The 16,673-nt window shown below is 41.7% G+C and overlaps 1 protein-coding gene across 11 annotated transcripts in view; it reads right to left on the bottom strand.

Annotated features, from left to right (window-relative positions):
* SGCE (sarcoglycan epsilon) overlaps positions 1-7,770 on the bottom strand; it is a 33,322-nt gene extending 25,552 nt beyond the window's left edge. For 3 of the 11 annotated variants that reach the window (XM_054814159.1, XM_054814160.1, XM_054814165.1), the window contains exon 1: positions 7,585-7,769. In XM_054814159.1, the coding sequence (XP_054670134.1) occupies positions 7,585-7,696 (112 nt within the window). In that variant the 5' untranslated portion in view covers positions 7,697-7,769. Of the gene's footprint in view, positions 1-7,584 lie in introns of all 11 variants that reach the window. The other 8 variants (XM_054814162.1, XM_054814161.1, XM_054814166.1 and 5 more) reach the window with 5 other exon arrangements.
* Positions 7,771-16,673: the final 8,903 nt, after the last annotated feature.

Below are 16,673 nucleotides of genomic sequence, written 5' to 3'. Positions count from 1 at the left end.
GATCTGCATACACTGCAAGTCTTAACAGAATACCATCCTAGGGATTATCCAACTCAGTACTGCATATGATCTTTGGTGTAAATTTTCTGTAATACTTGGAACACTCAAGAAATTCCAAAAAGGTAAAATAAAATTGTTCCAATATTTCAACAGGCTGAGCTGGGCAATCAGAAGCTTGTCAGCTACAAACCAGCACCAAGCAAAACAAGTAATACAAGATTTAAATGCCAAAGTTTCAATACATTAATCATACAATTATTAAATGGAGAAGAGTATTATACTTATCACAGTCAACAAGGATTTAATGCATATTTTCAGACACTTTTGATGAGCCCACAAGTTTTTTCTAATAAAGACAGCAATAATGACATGTTACCCTTAGATATACAGCATATCACCTAGCACTTTCATTGAGAAACTAGGTACAAAAATGATTCTAGCGTATTTAAATGGAACAAAAAAAAAAAAGACAGGTTCCAAGATATGTTTTTTAATATAAATGATCAGTAAGTGTCTTTGATTTGGGTTCACAAGTTGTGCTAGGTTTAGCTGTGGGGATCAAAGAGTTTACCTGTCCACCTCTGCACCCTACACTGCATTTCACAGGGGAACTGGAGAAGGAACGAGTGTGCCTGTTCTCAGATCCTAGAGTTTACAGTGTGATGTTTTACTATAAATATATATCACCATCTATTTGACTTCAAATGTCAAGTGTGAAATGAAACAGTTCAGGAGCACACTACCCATTCCACAGCTTTCACCACAGGAATAGCAGTCTCAAGCAAGAGAACAGGACTACTGGACAGTTAATTTGTTATACGAGATTGCTAGTGGGCCTCACAAGGTTCTGGCATTGGCCTCATGCAATTTGACTATATATATAAAATGACCTGGATGTATAACATACACTGATAAAATTTGCAGGTAAAAACAAAGGCTAGGAGATTGACAAACAATGGAGATGACATGCTACTAACACAGAACAGTCTGCATGGTTTGGTAAAAAGGGGATCAGTGATGTGCACTTCAACAGAACAAAATGTAAATGCATACCCAGGAACAAAGGCGGCATGCCATATGTGCACCACAGAGCGTGCACGTCAGGGATGCTGAACTCTGATAAAAAACTAGAGACATACGTCAGGTAATAACTGGATAAACAGAAGCTTTCAGCAGAAAACTGGTTAGAATGGCTGATATGTAAACAGCAACATCAAGGAGGAACAGGGTGATTTTATTTTTGTACTTGACACAGATATGATTACTGTTCAAAAGCCGTGTCTAGTACTTACATAGAGCCTTCAAGGAGCATAGTGACAACATGAAGAAAGTTCAGGGAAGATCTGTGAATACGATTAAAGGATGACAAAAGAGGCCTTATGCTACAGAATGCAGGGATTCAAACTATGCATTTTATCAAAGAGACAGTTTAGAATTAATTCGATCAGCCTTATACTCATGCTGAAAAAAATGTTAATAGTGTCAGGCTCTTCAGTTTGTTACATGTTGCCACAGTTACTGGAGCAGCCACCCGTGCTTCTAACAGCAGGAGCAACTCACAGCTCTGTGCCTGGGGCTTGAACATGCCCAGGGGAAGTACAGCTACAGTGTTTTCTTTTTTCTTTTCTTTAATTATATTTTTCTTTAATTAATATTTTATTTTCCTTAAATTAATATTTTTCTTTTTCTTTAATATTTATGTTTAATTATATTTGTATTATTTTATAAATTATATTTATATTATTTTACACTGTTTTTCCCTTTAATTACATTTGCATAGGTTTTATGTAAAGGTTTCAAGTATTAATATTTAACAGCAGAATATTTAACAGAGAAGATACCAACTACAATGTCTGCCTACCTCACAATCAAAGAAGGATCTAAGTATCCTGGACCAACTTCACCTTCCCCATTCCTTTACTGCACTCTAACATCCTGCACCCTTACCTATCCTCCTTATTGCTTCTTTGAAGGAGGACCTCAAGCCCATGCAGCACACAGCTCCAGCTCTCAAAAGCCAGCATTTCCCCTCTCTCCCACACCTCCATCTTCACCTGGGACCTGACCTAAACACATGCTTATTACTTTCATGCCACAGACCAGGACCTTGGGCCATGATTCCACTACCTCCTACCACGCAACCCTGCTCTAAAAAACTACCCTTGCACTCCTCTACCGTGTATCTCATCTGGCTCAGAGTCCTTCCTCCATCCTGAGCTGGAAGCACAGGTCCATACATGGCATAGATTTCTGATGCGCTGTGGAGAACCACGGAGCAGGACAGTCAGAAACTGACGCCACCGAGTTGAAACAAAACATCAGTCAAGAGGGAATCATCTGCATCGAGGTGCTTAGCCCACAGCTCAAATCAGAGCTTGTACCCAGGCAGTTACTGAGGAACCACTGGTGTCCGCACAGAGATACTTGCCCACTTGGTCACATCATCCACGAGAGGAGGCAGAAGTCGCACCATCACCTACACTCCCTCCTCTTCCAACCTCCGCACCCCCTCCTCTTACCTAATATGCAGTACATAAGGAAACATCAGTGTAGAAATTTACTATGAATTAAAGTGGATTCTCTCAGTGGAAATTCACATTGAGATTGGACATTTTCTAGCAGATAAGATCCTCTTTAACGACAGCTACTACAAAAGAAATAAAAATTGCGTTAGCTCTCCATTGTGGATTGCTCAGGTCCCTCTGCACTCCATTTATTATAACTGTGTAAAAGTTCAAATCAAACACAGAAACGTCTCTAAGCTCTATACTTATTCATCTTTGTTTAGTAGGTAATGGTTTTCCACCTGTTTCTGTGCCACCCATTGATTACTCTAACATCAGAATATTTCTCCAAGATCATTCGAGAAAAGTAACTGAATAAGGCGTTTTGTCAGTCTCGCTGTGAAACTTTGGCATTTGCATTCTTGAGAATGCTGCAAATTAAGTACTGGGAGAACAAAAACCTCGTGCTTTATTAATAGTAACATTTACTCACCACCATTCTCCCTCCTACTGCAGGCCTGACAAGAGAACCAAATTAATTAGCTTTTCCATGAAGGTGAAGAAAACACCGCTAGTTCCTGCAGTCCAGCCCAAGCCCCCCTGGTGTAACCAAGGGCTATGGCTAGGTCATCCTGCTATTCCAGGATGCCCCCTATATTTCTATCATCTCTTGACAGGAATTATCAGAGTATCCCTGCAATTACATTCCAAATTTCTGAGGTGCCAATTGATTTAAAAGACTAAAGGAATTCAGGAAAATCATAGATTTCAAGACACTGAGGTTTCTGTCTGATCACTAGATTGCTCTTTCCTACTTATCATCTGCATGGCTTGGATTGCCACTAAAAATAATCTGCATTTAAAAGGCATTCTAGTGGTTTGTGTTGCAATTGTAACAATGTTTAGACACAGTCTATGTTTACATAAACAATTTTTTTTTTATTACATAATGAGCACCATAACTGCTGTTAACAAAACAATGTATACTTTTGACCTATATAACATGTTCATGCTAATTCCAAGACAGCAATACTTATCCCTGAATACTGAAATCCATACTTTCAGCTCTCAATCTGCAGCACCTTCTTTCGCATTGAAAACACTTCAGCAAGACAGACATGTAAAAACTCTTCTCAGATTAGAGCACTTCTTGGTTCTACTACTTCTTGCTACTACTTGCTTGAAAAGTTCAACTGATTAGGAGGGTAAGTAATATGTGTTCTCTGGTTTCTTGGCTCTTCCGTATCTTTCAAATTCCTATGGAAGTAATCAAGACTAGCAACTCCCTCCTTCCCTGTAGAGCTCTGCCAAAAGAAGGCACTCGACGCTGATAGTGTCTGCTGTAAATTTATCAGTATCTATTCAAGAAGAGCCCAAAAGCTGTACCAAAATAAATATTCTTGTGTAGGTTTGAAATTCTTTCTTCTTAGTTTGACTGGAAAGAATCTTTCTCCTAAAGAAAGAGGTTTACTTTGGTGACTGTAACTCCTGAAGTACTTTAGCGAACTTCTAACCAAATCTAAAAACATTAAGGAACAAAATTAAGCCTCTCTTTATACACTAAAAGTCATGTCTAGAAGATGAATTCCTGCTATAAAGCTGACTTCTTATTGTCTGACTTCAGGATCTCTGAGATGTCTCCATGTAAGCTATACCACCTATAAATAATGTGCTTCTGTAATAAAAAGCATACTAATGGAATGGCTAGCATTTCCCTCCTATAATTACTTATTCAAGCAAGTGCTCATTGACAACAGATTTTATTTATTGATCTGGGTCAGATTAGTACAAAGACTTGACAGGCAGCATCTTCACAGGCGGAGATTTGGAGCCCTGTATGAAGAAAACCTGTTTCTTTGCCCTTACGGTTGCACCCACAAAAGAGAAAGAGGGCAGATATGCTATGGTATTAGCTTGAAAACACTAGATCATCCATGAAATGTCCTGCCTGCCTCTGCAGGGTGCAGCTGAGCAGCAGAGTGTCACCAATGGCACTTCTGCTGTGAACAGCGGGACAAGTGCAGGGATCTAGTTCAGTCTCCTGAATACCTGTCCTAGCCCATGATTTCACAGTTGTTTTAAACTAGCATATGCTTGTAGCCCTGCTGACAGGGGGAATACTCAGCACATTCTTGGCCACCTAGCATACACCAGTGTAAATGATCCCGTACCAGTCCTGGTCAGTAAATTGATTTCAGTGAACAATTTTTGTTTGTGGGTGGACTAGTTTTCAGCCAGATGACCCAATTCACAGCGCCCAGAAGGGAAGCAGTGAAAAATGCCTAGCTGCAGAAGGGTAGGAGAATGTTTTCTGGCAGCAATGCAGTTTTATGACAAAATAACATGACAGCAATATCATAGCTTCCAAAGTGAAAACTAATGAGCTCCTTCCCCATTTTGACCCCTTTATAGGGAAGGGGAAATATAACTCCATTGCTCTATAACTCCCTCTTCACAGGGCAAAACGGGAGTTCCAGGGACAACATGTGTAATGACAATCAATTCTTTTAAGTGTAGAAATACATGGCAACAACCACAAAACAGCCACAGTGATTCAAATAACGTTTTGATGACCACTCTCCCTGTAGAAGCAGAATACGGGGGCAATTCATTGGTCTGCCAAATTCTAATATGGCAGACATCTCTACTAGTTTAGTCTAGTAAACTTCTACCATGTCTGTAACTGTGAAGCTAAAGTCAAAGAACTACCTAGTTTGTATTAGAAATGCTTAACACAAAATGTCACTTCTCACAATAACACTGAGTCCCATTTTTTCGTGCAGAAAATGATCATCAGCTAGTGCTTGAGTCAGTGCCTTCAATTTGAGTACTATATTAGCCACCCAGAAGCAAATGAACTTCTGAAATCACTCCTACAGCCTTTAAACTCTTCAATCTCTTGAAATCCCTGGATTTTGAGTTAACATTTTGCCATGGAGAGGGTAGGGAGGACTGGGAGGGGGACAACACAGACGACAACAACACAGACTTCTGACAGCAAGCAGCCTCCTCCAAAAAGCCTTTAAGTGTATGTTTCATACATCTTTAAGAACTGCAAAAAGTGTAAGCCAAGTTTCTTCTGTAAGATAAAGTGCCACAACAGAAATGGGAAAAACTAATCTCTGTTAATAGAAAAGAACTCAAATTATTTACAGATCTTGTGCCACTTCTCATGTTCCATTTCGTCTGTAAGATGTCTTTTGCCTGGTTAAGTAATGCTTCAATACTGTAGAGTCTACTTAAGAACAAGATTCCAAAAACAGGATGTTCATGCAGGGCTGTGGCTCATCTGAGCCAGCAGACAAGGCTGAAAGTTCTTTCACGTGGTCATAGTTGAGATGTCAAGCTCTGGAAAAGCAGGAAAATGCTACCATGTAAACAATGGGTTTTATTTGGGATGGTTTGGGGTTTTTTTCTTGCTTAAGGGGGATGGGAGGGAGCTGAGGTAAGCTCCTGGGACAGTTTGCATCATTCAACTTCTATGAACTGTCTTGTATTGTACCTGAATTCAGACCAGAAACATACTACGAAATCCCGTCTTGATGAAGAATAAATTTTACATAGTTATCTCTTAAAAGAACTTAACTGAAGTTCATGCTTCCTTTTTTACATCAGTCTCAAACTATGTATTCTGCTGTTGCAACTAACAAAATCCAACTGAACCAAGCTTAAAAAGGTCTGAATTTGAAGTGGAAAAGCTAACACTAAAAAACCTAAGACTTCTTCCCTTGCCACGTAGCCTGGAAGGGACTCGTGGATTAAGCTCACAACTCACCTTCTACAAGCTCATTTCAGTTGAACTTTTTTAAACCTAATATCTTAGTTGATACTGAAAGCTTACCCTAAGACTGTCCTAGTTCTTTCTTGGTTGCTATCCCACAACTGGTCTTAGGAGAGGGAGGCAGAAGAGGCAGGAAGAATTTCCACATAAGGAGAAAGCAGCGTCCTGCATCTCACAAATGCAAAGTTTTATCTTCACATTGAACAAATTAATGCTTAGGTGCTAAATGCATCTTTAATATTTCTGATGCCTCATGTCACGTCTGCTGTCAGTATCCTATGACAAATATGGCCGTACACTTAAAGAAGTATTAGAAGTGTACCTAGATATTATTTGAGAAGATATTGAGCAGATTGTTAGCTTTCAGAAGACATACCACCAACCTCTCAGACCACAAAATAACCTAAAGAAATAGATTTCTTGCTGTTAACTTGCTCTTGGGGTAGCAACAGTCTCACAAAAACACTCCTATGGCTGGGCTGCTACTGAGTGTTACCCGTTTGAAGTATTTCACTGTGAAGAACCTTGTGGGTGTGAAACCTGCCGAGTGCATGACAGCTATTATTTACATGCATTAGGAACAGGATTAAGTCTTCTTCTGCAGTCTTAATGCTGACACAGTTGGATTAAGCGGTCAAGATGGGAAATAATTTGTCGGGGAGGGGGGAGATACTAGAGATACCCCTGTACTCAAAATAGCCCAGTCCTCGGGGACAGGCACCAGCCGTCAGGTCGAGGGAGGGGAGGAGATCGGCGGGCGCTGCCGCCCGGCCCTGTCCCCGGGCGCGGAGCCGCCCCCGCCATCCAGCGACTCTCAGCCAGGCCTCGCTCCCGCGCCCTGCCGGCAAACACCGCGAGGCCTCGTCCCAGCCCCGGCCGCCCCCGCCACTGCCGTGCTCCCCCAGCTCGGGGCCCCGCCGGGCTCGGGGCGCTCCGCTCCAGGCACCGCGCTGGGAGGGGCGGGCTGCGGAGGTCCTTCTCCGCAGGGGCAGAGGCGAGGAGCGGGCAGGCCGCCATCCCTGCGCCGTCTTCGGGGTGCCCTCCGCCTCGCCGAGAAGCTGCTGGAGTCGCGGGGTGTGGGGGGGAAGCTGGGGCGGCTCAGAGCCCGCACCGATGGGAGTACGGAGTGGGGGGAAAGGCAGGCGAACAGAGCGGCAGCCTGAGGGCAATGCGGGGAGGGAGCGGCGCCGCCGGGAGGGAACACGAATCCCGCAAGAGAGGGGGGCACCGCGGCGCAGGCCGGCGGCTGCCAGCAAGGCCCGTGCCCGCTTGCCGCGGTGAAACGCCGCCGTGACCGACCTGTCAGCAGGAGGGTGGTGAGGGCGCCCCCGTTGTGCGGCCAGGGCCCTGCCGCGCAGCACCGCATCGCTCCCCGCTCCTCCGCCTGCTGCTGCTGCTGCCGCTGCCGCATCCTCCGTACCGTGCCGTGCCACCGCCTCGCCCCGCGGCGGCCGCAGCATCCTCCCTGCCCCGCCCCGCCGGCGGTCTCCTGGCAGCGCGGCTGCCCCGCGGGGCATGCCGGGAGGAGCCGCCCGCCGCACCCCGGTCGTGGGCGCCATGTTGGGGGGAGCCGGGGACGGGGCGTGAGGGAGTTAATTGCATGTTGTGGGGTTCTTGGCAGGATCGCTTCCCCTGAAGGCGGAGGCAGGCTGGCCTGTGGGCCCCTGGCAGGGTCGGATGCCTGCCTTGCCTTGCCGGGGTTCGGCGCTATCTTAGTGGAGAGGCGGACACAGCCTGCTGCGGGGCCTGGCTGCTCTCGCTTCAGGCCAGCGGTGCAAACGTGGCGGGAACGAAGTGTGGTGAAGCGAGGCGCTGTTGATGTGTCGAGTGGGGAAGGGAAGGCAGCGGCTGTGGCACCTCGCTACTTGCCTCTTCCAGCCCCGCTCCCTCCCTTGAAGCCAGGACCCAAGCAGCAGGGCAGGGCAGCGCAGCACAGGACATCTTGCAACCTTCCCTGATGCTCACACGGGTGTCATGTGCTCTTGGAGGGCGTAGTGGCTGAAGTCCTTGCAACATCAATTTTCTGAACATCTTACCCTTTTTTAAGTCTATATCCCTATTCTACATGTAAATCCAAAGTGGTGGGTTTTTTTCAACATTCAGCAGCAGTACCTGCAGTTAGCAGAGTTGTGCGTAGGGTCCCGGAGGGGATGGTCAGGGATCGAAGCTCCAGGCTCCCGTGTGTGTGGAGATGTGTCACTCCACTTGAATTGCTGTCTTGCAGCTTCGTGGCCTCCATTAAAGGTTGTACCCGATTTCCTACACCAGGTCTCATCATTCTGTGCTGTCTCACTTCATACTGGCAGCATTACGCTTCCTGGACTAATCACTGATTTTTGACTGCCATTCAATGTCTGTGGCATAGCCCAAAAGCTATGACAGTATTTGTTCTGCTATGGAAGCAAATCCCCCTGTGTAGGAAGGAAGAATATTGTCAAATACAGTTCTTGGGAATGGTGATGTATTTTGTGGGTAGGTGTATGTATATGTCATATATAACCACTTAAGACTCAGTGCTATGTAAATACAGCATTTTCTTTTAGGGAGCTACACTCTCAGCTTTCTATATGGTATATATGAAAGCAGTCCCTGTACTAGAACTACATACAGAACCACATCTAGAATCATGCCAGCTTTTATGTATTTAGTAGGTTTGATTAACTCATTATTTAAACTTCCAATATCTTAGGGCAGTTATGCATGGGAGGGTAGATTTTTTGACAAATACTTTGTAAATGTTTTGCTGTATAGCTAGTATAGAAGTACATTTAAATGGGGACAAGACTTGGATGGAGCGTTTCTGTGAAAGATTTGCTTGGAATTGCATAGAATGCAGTTGAAGATTTTTTATTATTATTAATTTTTTAATTATTATTTCACAGCTGAATCCCAGATCAACAAATAGATCTCTTTCTATTTTTATTTTCTCCTCCTGGTGGATTGTCATGTTTGATATTTGCAAATTGCCTTAAGTCTTCCATTATCCATGGAAATGACCTTCCCTGCTTTGTTCTGCATACAGAATTTTGATTTCTCATGAAATTTCATAAGCATTTCCACTCATGCAAGACACATGCATTTGTGAAAAATAATAATAATTGTATGCTTTTGAGGTTTGGAAGGAAGAAATATAATCTGGCTTACTCAAATTGTATTGACCCTACTGAACTCTTTATAAGCAGGTGAAGAAAAGACAACTGTAGAAGACTTTACCCTGTCTGGCTTGAGTCTTGTTACAGCTCTAAACTTCCATTAATCCATCTCATGAAGGGAAACTTTACGCAGTAAGAGGGTTTTGAGTATAGAAGTTCTGCCTGACATTAAGGTGCAAAATTCTCTGGTGTTTTAGTCAGCCAGCTTATTATCCCAGATAAAGGAATTTTATTCTCTTTCCACTGAGACTTTCTTTCAGAATATATTCACATTTTTAATTTGACTACATAGATACTTAAGAGCAGAAATCACACTCAGTCATTTACCTCTGTCTAGAAGTACTCTCCTGTTTCATGGCACTTTATAATTTTGAGTAGGCCTGCTTCCACTCTGAAGTTATATATGATTTTTTGATTCATTCCCTTATGGGAGCATACAAAGCCATATAGGTGCAGCTGTGCCATAACAATCTCAGATAGCTAGCTCATCCTGTGATGTCAATGTTTAGACTAATGAGCAAGAATACTGGTAGCTTTCCAACAACAATTTTTATGCTAGTGAAGTGTCTGATTTTTGTAAACATCCGTACTGTCATCAGCTTATTAATTACCATTTTCTTTCCAAGTAGTATCATGCTGAGATCTTATTCCTATAGACACCATAAAACTGTCAACATCAGGTTTTTTTAATGTAGTAGCAGCAGCAGCGTAGTAGTGTTCAGTGCTCTGCCGCCTCTGCATAGAAAGAAGGCTACGTTTATCTAAAACGTGTTTGTGAGATACGCTGCCTGAGAAGAAATGGTTGTGTGTCATTTGTATGTAAAGTATCACAAGAGCCCGCATTGTCCCACTGCTTCCTTCACAGTCACCCTTGCACATGGGTGAGTATCTATGTCTTTTTTGCAAGTTGTGTCTCGAGGCTGCGATTCCAAAGCATACAGCACTGAGCCAGCCCTGTAAGACAGACTTTGCCTTGCCTGAGAAACTTTGGGTGATGCTGTGCACTTCTTAAGAATTCCACTCTTGTGTTCATAAAATGAAGTTACATGGACAAAACAACTTGTTTAAATCAGCCACCAATGACTTGATATGGGTTAGAAATACTCTCTCTGTAAGTATTTTTCTCCTTGTACTGTAATTTAACAGACTGTCTGTAACAGAAATGAATGGAAAGGGATGCAGTAATGAGACATTTTTAGAGAAATTGCTCTGTATTCCATATATAGTGCATTTGCTTTGGCAAGTAGAAGAGCTGGCTTCTAACATTTACTACAGTAGTTTTTAGCTAAAACTTTTTAAATCCAGAGTATAAACCCCTCATTTTTTAGGGATGCAATAGTGGCAATTACTGTTTCCCCATGCATTCTGCAGACTTGGTTCAAAGGTTTATTTTGTTTTTCAGACATGTTTGGCAGTCAACTTCATGAAGAAGGAATACAACCTAATCCATTTGCCTCTGTCTTTTAGAGTACAGGTGCTTCCAGCTTGATTTTTATAGATACTGAACACTTACAAGTGTTCAGTGCTTCCAAAGATCAGCCCACCTAAAAAAAGAAGGAAGCGTACACTTTTTTTTTCTTCCTTTTTTTTTTTTTTTAAGGAACTCTTGTGGGGAAAATACTTGATCTGTATATAGCTTTTAGTAAGGTTAGCAACTATTATACCAAGTTATTATGTAAGACATAAAAAGAACAGCTACACTTCTTGTTCTGGGTTGCAAGTCCTGAGAAGTTTATAATACCACCTTTCATTACATTTCAAGGATTCTTATTTATTTTGTACTTCTGTCTTTCTGATGTTTCCTGGAATACTTTTGGCATATTAACGTGGTAATTTGTGACTGCAGTATGCTACTAGTTTTTATGCAGTGTTTAACTGCATGTTTTATGTGGAGCAGTGCTACAAAACACTATATACAACAAAAAGTTCTTCAGAAATCAAGGGTTTAAGAATTGTAATATTATATGAAATGCACTCAACAGATGCTTATTGAAACAAAGCACATTATTCAAAATGAACTTCCAGAGTTGAGCAGAAATAGATTTTTATGAGCTGTTTTTAGCTGATTTAGCCCACGTATTTTATCTTTTTGTGGAATTTTAAATGGTTAAGGGGAAATCAAAAGACGGAATTATGTAATGTAGTAGCTTTCTCTAGAATTTGGCTTCTATTTTGGAAAATACCATGTGCTCAGAGAAAGAAGATTGTGTCTGTCCAAATATGGAAGTGATAAACAAGAACAAATGAAAAAAAAAGAACTTGGAAGAACTAAGTGCACTGTAAGTTATACCAGCCCACAGGCAGCTTCAGTTTGCTGAACCAGCACTTGTATAGCCAGGAGCCGTGTGTGTCAGTGACTTTGGCCTCACTATAGAGGTTACAGTTGCACGTCTGAGTAGTTCTTGTGGCTTTTCAGACGTGCACTACCGCACCTGAAATATTTGTTCTTGTCAAATTATAGGAGAGCTTTCACTCTGTTTATGTGTTCAAATGGTCCATGTTTGCCCCTCTCTCCCTCTTTAAGGCACTGTTGGGCAGCAGGGAGTGAAATAATAGAGGCGTGCTTTTCTTTCATGAGAGGCTTCCATTTCAAACATACTTGCTGCTGGGTGCTCACTCATGGCTCATACCTTAGTTTGAAGTAGAAGTATTGACTCTGATTTCCATCACACAATTTTTCCTGTGGTCAAAGCTTTTAGGGAACATGTTGGTTCAAAGAATTAGTATTTCTATCATTTCTCTCTGTGTTTCTAACTGAAAGATACAAAAATAGCTAGACAGTGGTAAGTTTCATTTTTCTGTCCTTGCTCTGTATTGGGAAAGGCTGTATCTTGTATAATGACACAGAGAATAAATACTGTACATACACTGATTGATCGGGGGGGAAGAATAGTACCAGAACCATTATCTGAATTTCTTAAAATGTCTGTAGTACTCAGATTAGTAGGCTTAGTCCACTATAAATATCCCTAAATTAATTTTTTTCTCATCTTTCTATGAGTTCTGCCATTCCTAAATCTCTAGGGTTTAATTTGGCTTAATTTCTTGTAAATTCTGCAGAGAGAAGTTAGTCTGATGACTAAATTAGTTAAAAATTCTGAACTAATTCTTGTGTCTTCGTTGTTCATCAGTTCTTAAGTTATCTACAAAAATTTCTTCTATCATCAGCCTTTTTTGTAATCCACATCAAGACAAACCTCCCCCACCCGGGAAGGTAAGAGTGGGTGTCTGTTCAAAAGCATATGTGAAATACAATTATCAGAGTTAATGGCTGAAAAATGAGAACTTACAAATTCTGCTAATATGTGGCTGCCTAAAGCTGTGCACCTTTTGTGGATAATGTAACTGAGGTTCTCTGTACTTCAGAGGTCCTGCTTGTACAAACAAGACAATATTTATACTCTGAAATAACTTTTTTTTTTTTCTTTTTAGCAGAGCACAGGCCCTGGAGTGCAGCTGCATGATGATACACTCCCTGGATGCACAGAAGTATCTCAAAAGGAATTATTACAGAAAACAGTGAGCTAGATGAGCACATTGGCAAGTGCAAGCTGAGTGAGTAAATCCTCATCTATGGCAATAGGATGTTTTTAAAATTTTTTCTGTGCATTAATGTCCATCTCTTCTGGCTTGACCAAATAATTTATTACAAAATTTACTGGAAAGGACTTACATTATCCTAGAACCAGGATTTCTAGCAAATGTAACGTAGCGTCTCTGAAACGTGACCTAGACTGAATGTTGCACATTCTATTTAGGGGTTTCATGTGCATTGTTACACATACGTGAGACTGTGTATGTCCATGAACTTAAATCCTTTATTATGTTTGATGCAATAAATCAGTGGTGCTTTGGAGAAGTAGTTTCCATGTCAGGATGGAGTCTTATGAATAAATTGGAGGTTGGAACACACCTAGGAGGAACTCTTGCAGGTGCCAAACCTTGGACGTCAGTTGGCCAGGTTATGCAACACACAGATCCAGCTTCATTACGAACTCTCAGCCCAAAGAAGCGGAAACATGGGCCAATGCTGAACAAGTTGTAGTTCCTCATGTGGGGGTAGTCAACACCCAGAGCTTAAGGCAACAACTTTGAAAAAAGCAACTTACTCATACATCCTAGATGTATAATAAAGGACGGTGTTGGATTTGTATCTGGACTCAGTTTTTGCCAAGAGTGTGGGAGCTGCAGAAACACCTCAGAGGAGCAGAGCAGAAGCTTGTGACAAATGTGAGTGTTATGTGCAGATTTAAGAAAAGGGTTTGATGAAAAATGGAATGTTTTCAGCCTGAAGGCATGAAATTTGAGAGCAATGATAGGAAGAAGGGCCAAGTTTTTCATGGAACAAAGAACAAGTTTTCTTTCTGTTCCAGAACAAGCTTTGCTTGGAGGAACAGTGAAATACTTGTATATTTTCTGTTAAATAAGTATCATATGCTCTCCAGTGTGTTTGTGTGAGGTATTCCCTATGTGGAGAGAGCCAGGTCCAAAGTGGCTATTTAAGGGTAGTGGTTAAGAAGGACTGAACAAATAAAGACCATACCACAGAGTACAATAATCAGGTTTGCAGCAAGGAGAACATGGAGGCTGAAAGAGCGGAATGCAACTGTAGTTTCAGGATTGTTGAATGTGGTTCTGTGTAAACTGAGATCCAAAGGCATGCCTTATCTAAACATATCTGAACTACTTTTGAGTAGTGTGGAGTTCATATCCAGGATCTTAGGCTAGTTTTGCATCTTGTATAGGTGTGTCTTGTGAGATGTATATTGATTGAGAGCAGCAAACATTAAAATTTGTACCCCAAAGAATAAGTACTGAGCCAGATGTGTTTAGTTTTCAAGGGAAATGCCACATATAAACAAGATTGTGCTCAGGTGACACTGTTGTTTAATTGCCATGTCTTTGCACATGGAGTGCTTATGTCTTTTGGCAAGTAAGCCATATTTGTTTAGGAGAAGCTAATGCTGTATCACTGTGTTGTGGTGTTGTCTGACTGGCAAAGTAAATAATTAGCAGTTGCCAAACCTCTGAGCTTATGAAATATCACAGATCATGAGGGGAAAAATGTAGCATAAAGAGTTATTGAAATGCAGGGTTCCATCTGGAGAGGTGGAGGACTAGCCAGCTAAAGGCAGGTGATCAGAGAAACTAGAAATGAATCTGGGAAGGAACAGTTTACACAGGTGTGGTGGGTTGACCCTGGCTCGACACCAAGTACCCATCAAGCTGCTCTATCACTCCCTTCCTCAGCAGGACAGGGGAGGGAGAAAAATAAGGTGGAAAAAACCTTGTGGGTCAAGATAAAGGCAGTTTAGTAAAGCAAAAGGCCGTGCACGGAAGCAAAGGAAAAACAAAAGATTTATTCTCTACTTCCCATCAGTAGGCGATGTTTAGCCACTTCCCAGGAAGCAGGGCTTCAGTACACATAGTGGTTGCTCTGGAAGACAAACATCGTAAATAACGAATGCCCCTACTTTCTCTTAGCTTTTCTTGCTGAGCAGACATATGGTATGGAATATCCCTTTTGTCAGTTTGGGTCAGCTGTCCTGGCTGTGTCCCCTCCCAAGATCTTGCCCACCCCCAGCCTACTGCTGAGGGGGAGAGATGTTGAAGAGGACAGCCTTGATGTGTGCCAGCACTGCTCAGGAGTAGCCAGAATACCGGTGTGTTACCAACACCTTGCTGGCTACCAATGCACAGCACAGTGCACACAGGGGGCTGCTGTGGGGAAAATTATCTCCAGCTCAGCCAGACCCAATACACCAGGGTCTTGTCCTTTACCACTCCCATTGACTTTAGTAGGAATTGAGGATTTAGCACCCTGGAAAATTAGATCATTTCAAATTTGGGGGCACAAAGAGTTAATGCATTAGTCTTTTTCCGGGCATTCATGTTTCAAGATTTTCACTTACCAATTTCGGACAGGGTGTTTGCTTTCTCTTGGTAAGGTTTTCATACCTGATGATGGTAAATCACGTGAATGCTAAAGTATCCAAGGTACGTGAAGGATATAGTTCTTGCAGTAGACTGCAAATAGTGCTTTTACCTAGTGAATGGAGATAAGCATGAGCACTGTGACCTTGTTAAATCTAGGCCTATAATAATAGGGAGGAGGAGAAGGAAGGAGTGATATGAAAGTTAGAAGTCCTGTGATCTTCACATTTAGAAGGGTATTGTGCAGGGAAATAAAGCTCTTTGGCAGAGCTTTTCTTAATAGCCAGATTTCTGGATCCAGTCCTTTCCATACCTGCTGCTGGCATGTTCTGCTTCAGATCTGTAGGACTCAAAATGCATCTTTTCAGCTTCTGCAATAGAAGGAATGTGTGTTCTGACTCCTCTAGGTTTCCTTCTATAACTGTCACATGGAAATAAGCTACAGCTTCCTGGCAGCCCACTGTTTTTGCCTTCATACACATGCAAATGTTTTGGATTATGCGAACTCATATTCTTAGCTTTTGCCAAGACAAGTTGGACCAGATGATCCTTGAGGTCCCTTCCAGCCTGATATTCTATGATTCTGTGATCTTTCTGGATTTTTTAATGCAAAAAGCTGAGTATTGTAAATTCTTACAACAACATCAGGGTAATCAACATGACCACTAAACATCATTAGTACCTGAGAGTCCTGGTTTCACAAGTGTTGTCATGTAGTAGTTCCAAATAAGATCTGTAATGGATTCCTCAGGTTTTTATAAGAATTCTTTTAAGCATTTTCATATTATTTTCCAACAGACCCTAGCTGTCTTTTGATTTGATGTAATTTGCAAGAGATTGAACTTAAACACAGCATTATTACAGATTTTTAAGTCAAATTATGGTCGTGATCTGTCATTTCTGTGGTTTTTGCATTGTTAGCAAATCTGGATTTTAAATGAGGTTGAGTTTCATTGTTCTGAAGTGTTGTTCTGCACAATGAAAGTCTTGATCTGTGCCATTTTCTCCTGCAAAACAAATTCTATGCCAAACACAGACCATAGGTACAAAGCTTCTTGATTTAATATTATAGGTTGTTTTTGCTGACATTCTGAATGTTTTGCATGTTTTAACTGTAGCGTAAGACCTGCATTTCCCACAGCAACTCTGAATTATTTTGAAGATTTTTTAAATCTTTGTTTAGCACACGCCTATCTTTCTCTCCCAAATGATTAGAACTTCTACCTTTAAATCTCTCGGTTGCTTGTCTTCAAATATTTAAAATGCAATTTATGCATAAAATTTTAGTACAGAAAGGTTCAA

The sequence above is a fragment of the Grus americana genome, chromosome 2 (assembly GCF_028858705.1).
Source record: "Grus americana isolate bGruAme1 chromosome 2, bGruAme1.mat, whole genome shotgun sequence".
In the NCBI taxonomy this organism is placed as follows: domain Eukaryota; kingdom Metazoa; phylum Chordata; class Aves; order Gruiformes; family Gruidae; genus Grus; species Grus americana.
This window is presented reverse-complemented; position numbering and strand designations above follow the sequence as displayed.